The sequence below is a fragment of the Accipiter gentilis genome, chromosome 7, assembly GCF_929443795.1.
Source record: "Accipiter gentilis chromosome 7, bAccGen1.1, whole genome shotgun sequence".
NCBI lineage: Eukaryota > Metazoa > Chordata > Aves > Accipitriformes > Accipitridae > Astur > Astur gentilis.
The window spans coordinates 37,318,883-37,329,062 of NC_064886.1; the positions used below are offsets into that span (position 1 = coordinate 37,318,883).

Here is a 10,180-nt window from a genome sequence, read left to right on the forward strand (position 1 = left end):
GTGGCCTGCCCACCGCCAATCAGACGGCGGAGCCCGGCGATCTCGCGTGTTGATTGGAGGGACTGGCCGTCGGTCACGGGGCGAGGCGGGGCGTGCGTGGGGGGAAGGCGACGGGGAATGGGAAAGTCTGCTCTCGGGTCAGGGGTGTCAAAGATGGCGGCCGCCGAGCGGGAGGACGGGTCGGGAAGGTAGCCGTCGTCCCTGGCCCTTCTTCCGCTGCCCGTGGGCGATGCCTCCGCCCGCGGCGTCGTCCGCAGCCCCCGCTCGCCCCGCCGGCTGCGGGGAAAGCCCGGCAAGGAAGGCAGTAGAGAGGAGAGCCCTTCCTGGGCCTTGCGGGAGGCCGGGGCGGGGAGGTAGCGTCTACAGCGGTCCCCTCTCGGCCGGGGGCGGACAGCCGCCGCCGAGCCCTGCCCGGGTCCGCCGGCAGCAGGCCCGGGCGGAGGGGGAGGCGGTGAGCGGTGTGTGAGCGGCCGGGCGCCCGTTAAGGTTCCTCTCTGTGGAGAAACACGTTGCCCGCGGGGTGCCGGGGTGCAGCCTGGGGGTGTCACGGCGCTCCTCTCTGTTTGCTTCTAGAGAGAGCGTAAAAGAGAAAGCCAGGCTCCGCTTGAGGGAGTTCGATGTCGGAGACAGATTCTCCCACTTGCCGCTGCCCAAAGCCTCCGTCCTCCTGCCGCTGATGGTGAGGGAGGGGAAGCTGCACTTGCTGCTGACGCTCAGGTCGATGCAGGTGGGTGAGCGGGGGCCGCGGCCCGCCGTGCGCGGAGCCGGGCTCTCGGGGGGGAGGGACGGCAGGGAGCGAAGCCTCGGCGGGATGGCGTACGGCCACATCCTCGCCGGGTTCTCCCTCGGGGGCTTGCGCAGGTCCCATCCTTGCCACGTCTTCTAGGGCCTTGCTTTTCAAACTTCAGCCCAGGCGGCGGGCCGAAGGGTACGAGCAGGTGTTTTTACACGCCGATGATGGGTCTAGGGCTTGCGTGCCAGAAAAACGCTGGATACCCAGAAACCTGTGACAGTAAAAGATGATTTCCAGATCAGAAAAGGAAACTTTGATTGCTTACTGTGACTTAAGAAAACTGACAATGCGGTGCAGCTTTTATTAAAGTGACTTTTGAATCTGCGTTTAATGTTACTCTTCTCCCTCTTTCATCTATGAAAAGAAAGGCAACAACCTAAGTCCCCCAGAACTCTTCTGCCAGCGTTTTGCTTTCTTCTACAACTCTTTGTTTTCCACCCCACCCCCAGCCTGACCATCCACCTGTATTCAGAGATTATTTACTTGTCTGTTTTTCTGTTGCTGCAAAATGGAAGGTTTTGGGGGTCTTGCTTAGAAATTTTAAGACCCTAATAATTACAGTTTCTTAGCTGATAAACTGATTATAAATGGGCTTTTTCTGATCTTTGATGCGCAAGCCTATTACTATAACGTACTTAAAGGTACATTGTTTAAATGTGTATTTCAGAAGTTCTTGCTCTTACCTTGAGTGTTTTAATGTCACTGTTCTAGTTGTCGTTCTAGATTCATCCGTCAGTCTCTTATGCAAGCAAGATGATGGATGAAAAAATAATATAAATTTTGAAGTATTAAAGCAGAATGTATGGTATGAATTACACAGTACTGTACAAGTGATATATGTATTTCTGATAGTGTTTATAGATTAGTTGGGTATAGGCCCAACTTTTTCTTGTGTAGCTCTTGATGAGGCACGTTTCTTTTGACCTGCAGAAACCTCTTAGCACCGTTTCCAGCTTCTTTGACTGGAAAGATAAATCAAACATAAAGTGATACTGCAATATGAACAAGCATCTGTGTGGATCCAGGAAGAAATGTAAAACTTGTTATGTTTAACAGTAGTACTGCTTTAAATTCTAGCTGAGAAGGTCACCAGGGCAAGTGTGTTTTCCAGGAGGAAAAAGTGAAGCAATTGATAAAGATGAAATTGATACTGCTCTCCGAGAAGCTAAAGAAGAAGTGGGACTCCAGCCAGAGAAGGTGGAAGTCATCTGTAGGCTTGTGCCTGGAATTGATAAAGTAAGCAGTAAACTGAGCAAGTCGGCATATCATTAGAAAATAAGCTTGGGTTATTTTCTTTTGTAAGGTTAATAGTGACCTTTTCAAACCTGTAACTGTAAATAAGCACCGCTTCTTAAAGCGTGCAGCTTGTGTTGCCAGCAAAGCGAAGGGAAGAGATTCTTGCTTTGCATTTGGTATTTGTGAGACCACATTTGGTGTACCACATCCAGTTATGGACACACTGGAGTACCAGAAAGACGGTGCTAAACTGACAAGAGTTTAGTGGAAAGCCACGAAGATAGTAAGGGGGCTGGAGCACACAGATTATGAGGAGAGGCTGAGAAGTGGGTTTGGTCAGCCTGAAGAAGAGAAAGCTAGCAGGGGATCTAGTTGCTCTCCTCAGGTACCTCCTGGGTGGTTATAGAGAAGATGGTACCAGGTTCTTCTTGAGACAATGGACACAAGCAGCAATAAATGAAATTTTGATGAGATGCAAGGAAAATACTCTTTCCCATGAGGTTAGCCAAACACTGGAACAGATTTTCCTGACAGACTGTATAATCTCCATCCCTGGAGATACACAGAACTCATCCAGACAACTCCCTCAGCAGCCTGATGTAACCTCAAAAGTTTTCTCATTCAATATCCTGCTGAAAGCAGGGTTAATTCAGGCGGAAAGGGACCTCTGGAGGTTTTGTGGACTGTGATTCTGTATGGAACTCTAGCAAGGAGACTTCTCTTCTGGAGGTGTGGTCTTTGGAGTGTAAATCACTGTAAATTAACAGGCTGCCAATTTCAATAACAATATTCAGTGTTAATAGAATCAGTTATCCCATAGTACAGAGGGGTTACTGACTTTATTTTTGTTCTTCAGGTAACAGTTTCTCTTTATTAATATGCCTGCTCTTTGTTTTTGTATGTTAGCCACTAACTGTTGGCAATATCCTCCCCCATTAAAAAACAAAAGAACTAGTTTTAAAATTGTATTGCAAAACGCTTTATTTCTTAAATTACTTTTTCCATACCAATAACTTTAAAGCCATGTAGTTCAAAAGGCTATATGTAAAAAGGATCAATTTAGTTTTTATAACTCGTTTTAGTGTTTTCCGGAAAATGGCCTCAGTCAATAAAAAAGATCATGTGGTTCTGGACCACAGAAATTTTACCTGTTGGATTTTACTTTGTCTTCTCTGTGCGTACATTCCAAGTGATTCTGACTTGGGTGGAGTCTCTCCAGACTGGCATCAAATAGCACAAATATTGAGTTTTGCTGTTACTGCTTTCCAATGAACAGTGATGCTTTGTTGGTATGAATTTATAGAAGTAGCAATATCTCTTAAAAAAATTTTGGTGTCCTCTTTATGCAAGCTACTATTTCAATAGATTTTGCCTCCCTATGGAAGAAGGGATTATATTTAAAATAAAAATGTCCATAAATGAGCAGTTCCAAAAAGTGTATATATTTTGTAACTAAATATACTCTTATCATATTTGTGTATCTGTACGAAAATATTTCTATATCCTAGGAAAATAGAGAAATATGATAAAGCATAGGTGATTTGGAAAATTTGAATTAATACTGGAACTCACCCAAGTAAATAAGGAAGACTTGTGAGAGAGCATGCATGGTTTTTATTTCTGTAGCAGATTGACAAACCTTTTTAACTGCTATATGATTATACAGGATGAACAGAATATTGTTTATCATGTTTAACAAATATAAAAAGAAAATCTAAAATTTATTAAAATATATTTAAAATCAAATATAAATATCTTGCCATTAGAGGGCCTAAATTGCATTACAGCTAAGAATATTTCATAGGTTTCTTGTACACATTTTATAACATCTGAAATGTCTTTATTTTAAAGAACATTCTTTTACTTGGTACAAACTTAGTGTTTGGGGGGGTTTTGTTGTTTTTTCTTCCTTTTAGATGAATCACTTGGTAACACCAGTTGTAGGATTTATAGAGGATACATTCCAGGCCACTCCTAATCCAGATGAAGTGAGCGATGTTTTTCTTGTGCCATTGGAGTACTTTGTCAAGCCCTTAAATTACAAGACCTTGCCTTATAAAACTTCAACTGGTTACTTAAGTCGGATGCACTGCTTTATATATGATGACCATGAACATAAAGTGTCGTTCAAGATATGGGGACTTACTGCACACTTTGCTGTATTTCTTGCACTGGTAGTTTTTGGAAAGAGACCTACCTTTGAAGTTGATTATGATCTTGATGACTTAATTTCATCCTCTGAGAAATACTTCATGAATTTATATGCATCCTTATACAAAAGAAAGAAGAGTAATCTATGACAAACTGGTCTAGCAATTTATATTGAAGGAGGAAAAGGGTTTTCGTTTATTCCCTTTGTACCTATGATTTGTTTGAATGTCACACTTGAACTTGTTCTGAATTGGGATTTACTAAAATTTATTTTTAACTAATATTTTTTAAGCTGACAAACCGTAACTAGATTCATATAATTTTAAATCTGTTTTAGAGTTGCCACAAGCACATGGTATTTTTGATGGACTTTATATACAGTTTTGGAAGATCTGTTTCAGTTTCTGCCTTTGTTTTGTGTGATCTAAGACACTTCCTGTGGTTTGCCTTCTGTATAATGAGATAATACTATTTTATCTGATTTTTGTCTGTTTGAATTAGAATGTGAAAACTTGTGGGGGTCTGTCTTTCTCTTACTGTGTGGCATACTACGTATGGACAACATAATGCATACAGTCTCGTGTGGTATCTTTAAGCACTTACAAAATGCACAATAAATATATAAAAGGTGGCAAGTGCTTTCACAATCTTGTTTTGTTTTGGTTGGGCTTGTGGAGGGAAGAGGGAGGTTTAATGAATTCTGTTGCTCTTGCTCAATTTAACATTTCTTACAAGGAAATTCTGTAGACTATGGAAAACTTAGCATACAGGCAACAGTACTGAACTTTGCTCCTCAGCATCTTGTTAGCATCACTCACTGAGCTCCTATAGGGAGTCATCTTAAGGAAAGAAAAGTGGAGTTTGAGTATTCATGAGGACTAAAATGCTTATCTAGAGTTGAACCTTTACCAGTCAGCCTGGCAATGTCGGATACACGGTGTTCTTTGTGCTGTGAATCATTGTTTCCTCACTGCTGGTGAACTAGAAGCTTATTCGTAGTGGTTGTGATCTTATTGCCAAATGGATAAGATTTAGAGGCACAATTGACTTAGGCTGGATTTGAGATGTAGTTTGCAAGTAAACAAGGTACCAGTCCTTAAACAGCTGGTCTTCTCTGAGTAAGAAGTGTGAGTTGATGTCTACCATAGTCACGTGTCCTAGTGCTAGTCTGGAATAAGATGAAGAACACCACTCAGTTGTTCTGGGTGTTTGCACTTTGTGCTTCCCCCCTCCATTCACTAACGGATACAAGTGTGATAAAAAAGTTCCTGACAATTCCTATAAACTGTGCTGTAATTTAGCAGAAGGCGCATTTTTACATTAAGCAGCTTTTGTATACTTGAAGGTGGCTGTGACTTCAGCAAAATGCATCCTTTTTACAAATAAATATTTCCCAAGTATGGCTTGAATAGCTAACTGTGATTTTCTAGGAAACCCAATTCTGGGATTTTTTTTTTTTTTTTTTTTTGCTACTCCTAATTGCATCCATAACATTCTCCAGCTGCTGTGCTAGGACAGTAGCGTTTAGGCACTGAAATACCAGCTTGTGATTGGTTGGCAACAGCAGCATGACCTTTTACTGAAGAAGAGAAAGATGCTGAAGTTGCCCTTGGCTGACAGATGTGTACCAAAACAAAACAAGGCTAAAATCAGTGCAAATCTTCTTGCAAGGACTGAGTTTCCCTTTCCCTCCTCTTCCTGCTGTAACTGCGCAATACTTGGTGTTTGTCTCTTCCCAGAGGCAATTTGGTGGTAAGTATTCTACTACAGTATTCTGCCTGAAACGTTCTTTATGCTGTGGCATTAAAGAAGTACAAGATTGGCAATCAGAATACTGGGTTGGAAAGGGCCTCAAGAATTAGCCTCATCTCTTGCCACCTAAAGATGGAATCGGATACATGATATTCTGATAAATACCTAATTTTTTCTTAAGCTTCCCTGGACAATCCATTTTAGTCCTTTAGCCACGCTTCACAAAGTTTTTAGTTGTACCAAGGACCACTTGTTTCTTGTCCTGTATGTAGCAGAATGGTGAACAGCTCACATCCTTAGTTACTTTCTGCACTCCTGAAAACTGTATCACTGTGTCTTTCTAAGGCATCTTGAGACTTAATGATCAGATTCCCTCAGGGGGTTTTTTGTCAGTCACATTTTTGATACATGTCTTGTCATTTTTGTTGCTGTCCGGAATCTTCAGTGAACCTTCCTCCCCTATTTGCCCCCCCCTATCAAATATGTGATAATCAAACCTGATCTTAGTATTCTAGTTAACCATTTATTTGGGTTGGACAGGACAGGATTACTTCACCACTCCTTTTTATATATCCCACTGTGATTGCTATTTGGGAAGCAGCATGGTAATATTGACTCATATTCCACTTCTTCCACTAAAGTTGCCTCATCCTTTTCCGAAAACACCGCCAATTGTTCCTGTATTTCTATTTACTGCATTCCGTATTTGAACAGTTGATTATTCCTACCAAACGTACCACTTTGCACTTGTCCTTATTGAATTACATTCTGATTTTTTCAATGATCTACTAGCGTGTTTTTCAGACATTTCCATTTTGCTGTTATCCTCAAGTTTAATGAATATATTTTCTGTTTCATTTACAACTTAGAGTAAGCACACTCAGAACGGGTCTCTGCAGAATCCCAGTTGGTAATTGCCACTTTGACAATGAACTACCATGTGTGGTTTTCTAACGAGCTGTGTAACATACTGCTATTGGTTTCATATAGACCAACCCTTCTTAGGTTGCACAGAGGAACATTAGGCAGGGCTATATCCAAAACTTGAGTATTTATAGTTCTCCCTATACACCAAGTCTGTTACCTGCTCCACAGAGGAAGTAAACACATTTGTCAAAAAGTGTATAGGAAAGAGAAAATGGTTGATACATATGTTCTTGTTAATTAAAGTACTTACGTAAAGGTTATTTGTTCTGATATCTTCCCAGGAATTGGAACAATTTGTATGAGTTCCCCAGTTCTTTCATAGGGCACTGTTTGCCTTTTCCCAGCCTCTGACACGAAAGAAGATAAAGTTCCCTAAGTTTCAAAGGTAATTGCTAATAATGTTGAGATTGGTTCTTAAGAGAATGGCTGTCACATCGGGATGTTTCAGAAGATTTGGCCAGCTTGAACATTTTAGCATATCTAAATACTATCAAACCTTTCATATTCCTACATTAGCTCTTTTGGCACCTATGTTAATTATATTTGGTATCAGTTGACTTTTTAAGTTTAAACAGTTCTTTTTTTTTTTTTTTTTTTTGCTAGGATGAAATCCTTGGAGAAGTAGTAGCCACATTTATGAAGAACAGCTTTATTTTTCATTATTAAACACTTGTGAAATTGTTAAAACACTTTTAAAAGCTTAACTTTAAACTCTTCATCACATTATTCATATCCTCAGTGTTTTCTCTCATTGCTAATGTATGCAGGAAAAGTAACTAATTAAAATAAGAACATTGTTAATTAAAATAGAGCAAAGCAATTAGCCCTTTGATTAGTAAACAAAGCAGGTACCAAGAGATGTAATTACTATCTGCCTCTGTTCCCAGCAGACTTTTTTCTTTTTCATCTCTCCATCAGATCTGGCACAGAAATTGTACAAATTGTACAAATTCAAACCTCAGTTTGTTTTTATTTCTCTTTTTTTTTAAACGCTATTGTGTAGAACTGTAAGGATAACAACAAGTTACAGCTGTTGCTCCTTTTAGCAAATGAAAATCTTGTTGATTTTTGAATCAATTCAACCATTTGAACTAGCTGAAAAACAAAACTTACAGAGGTCCAACCAAAAACCCTTGAGTGATTTGCAGTAAAACCACTGGGCCCTGATGCTTCACGTTATGAATCCTACATAATTTTACTGAGATAAGTTTTGAAATTAGGGAAGTGCTTTCATAACTCAAAACACTCGTTCTTTATTTAGATATCCATCTGGGATTTGCCCAAAAAACTTGAGCACAAAAAGAATAGAAGGAAATTTAAGTGCTTGTTACTAAAACTGCAATTCTGCAAGTCCCACATTTACTAATGGGAAATTGTTTCCTTGTGCAATCTTTGGATAACATTCTTCCACAGTTCTTGAGGCAGGAACTCTAGAATATGACTCCCTCCAACCTAGGCAGCCCTCCTAACCAATCCAGTTCACGTTTGTAATCTCTTTCCTACCTTTAAGAGGTAAGGAGTGGAAAGTGCCCCAAGCAGAGCATCATGAAGTCTGGCGATACAGGCATTTCTCAGGATACTACCTCTGAAGTATGAGAGAACTGAAAGCGTGTAACCCTCACCCCTGTGTCGTTAAATAGTGTATTAAAGGGAAGTTGCAACTGCTCTGCACTTCATGTTTTTGAAGCAGAGTGTGACTGTGCGTTGTTTGTGTGAGATCAAACTCATGAAAAGGTGGATTCTCCAGGGAGATGAATCCTTCCCTGGGCCTTGGGCTTCAGGGAAGCTGTATAAACTTTAAAGGGAAAAGATCTAGCAAGTGTGCTGTTCTGAGAATTTCCTATTGGATAATGCTATATTCTGCCCTTAAGCTGGTTCACGACCTCGGACACTTAGCTCTCCCTTTTACTGTATACAAAAGTTTAAGAATCATAGAATCATTTAGGTTGGAAAAGACCTTCGAGTCCAACCATCATCCATGCCCACTAAACCATGTTCTGGAATACCTTGTCTATGCGCTTTTTGAATACTTCCAGGGATGGTGACTCAACCACTTCCCTGGGCAGCCTATTCCAATGTGTGACAACCCTTTTGGTGAAGAAATTTTTCCTAATATCCAACCTAAATCTCCCCTGCTGCAACTTGAGGCCATTTCCTTTTGTCCTATCGCTTGTTACCTGGGAGAAGAGACTGACATCCACCTCCCTACAGCCTCCTCTCACGTAGCTGTAGAGAGCAATAAGGTCTCCCCTCAGCCTCCTCTTCTCCAGGCTAAACAACCCCAGTTCCCTCAGCCGCTCCTCATAAGACTTGTGCTCCAGGCCCCTCACCAGCTTGGTTGCCCTTCTCTGGACACACTCCGGCACCTCAATGTCTTCCCTGTAGTGAGGGGCCCAAAACTGAGCACAGGACTCAAGGTGCGGCCTCAGCAGTGCCGAGTACAGGGGAAAATACAGCATCTAAAAAAGGCCCTGGTTTTGTTCAATAGGCCAGGTGCTTTGCAGTTTGACATTGCAGTGTTATAGTGTCTCAGTTCCATTTCAGAGCTGTCTTTAAAGTCATGTAACAAAGCACTAATCAAGAGCTGGGTGTCCCAGTGTTCTCTCTCACTGGTCCTGTGTTATACCTGAATATTATTAAAATAGATTTGTATCTGCTTTTATTTTGAATGGGGTGATTTAAAGGACTCCTTTACTTCAAATTATTGATTGCAAATGCATGTATGCCTTGTTTGTTGGTATGTGAATATAGCTCGCAATCTGAAAGGGTGTTTTATACATATATATTTACTCTTTGCACTTTTTCTTACAAACAAATCGCCAAGGCCATTGCTCAGTTAAAAAAAGGTATTAAAAATATATTCCAAATTACATTTGGAATAATTACATTTGGGATAAGTAATGCTAGCATGACAGTAAAATGAGTGCAAAGGCTTGTATCAGAACAAGAAAATTACTGATATGATATAAAGTTAACTAAAAATAAGTGGCATACAGTTTAATGTGAGTTGTTAGTCACTCTTTTAGTTAATGTGCAGTGATTCAGCATTTAACATTTCTATATTTTTGAGTGCTCAAATAATCAGGCTTTTGGTATTTAACATTTATGTGAACATTTAACATTTTTTTATATTTGATATGTAAATTGGTATTTAACAATTAAAACCATATAAAATAATGAAAATTACTTTAGAAAGGATATAGTGTATATACTAGTTTACAGCACTTCTGTGTGGGGAAAAAACGTAAAATGTTCATTTCATTTCAAGTTCAGTGTACACTGCTCAGTTAAAATGCCTGTCACTTTTGCATAGCTAGAGTT

At 40.5% G+C, this 10,180-nt stretch overlaps 1 protein-coding gene across 1 annotated transcript; it reads left to right on the top strand.

Moving 5' to 3' along the window:
• The first annotated feature begins 106 nt into the window (after positions 1-106).
• On the top strand, positions 107-4,807 carry NUDT7 (nudix hydrolase 7). The gene is made up of 4 exons (XM_049806375.1): positions 107-188; positions 574-727; positions 1,871-2,029; positions 3,946-4,807. Exons 1-4 carry the CDS (start codon positions 118-120, stop codon positions 4,327-4,329), a joined length of 768 nt encoding a protein of 255 aa, XP_049662332.1. The 5' UTR covers positions 107-117; the 3' UTR covers positions 4,330-4,807.
• Positions 4,808-10,180: the final 5,373 nt, after the last annotated feature.

Bases quoted from the DNA above. Each gene is read 5' to 3' on its own strand.
- NUDT7 (XM_049806375.1), top strand. From the start codon at position 118: ATGGGAAAGTCTGCTCTCGGGTCAGGGGTGTCAAAGATGGCGGCCGCC. The intron at 728-1,870 runs GTGGGTGAGCGG...TTTAAATTCTAG, and splicing joins TGACGCTCAGGTCGATGCAG to CTGAGAAGGTCACCAGGGCA. The intron at 2,030-3,945 runs GTAAGCAGTAAA...TCTTCCTTTTAG, and splicing joins TTGTGCCTGGAATTGATAAA to ATGAATCACTTGGTAACACC.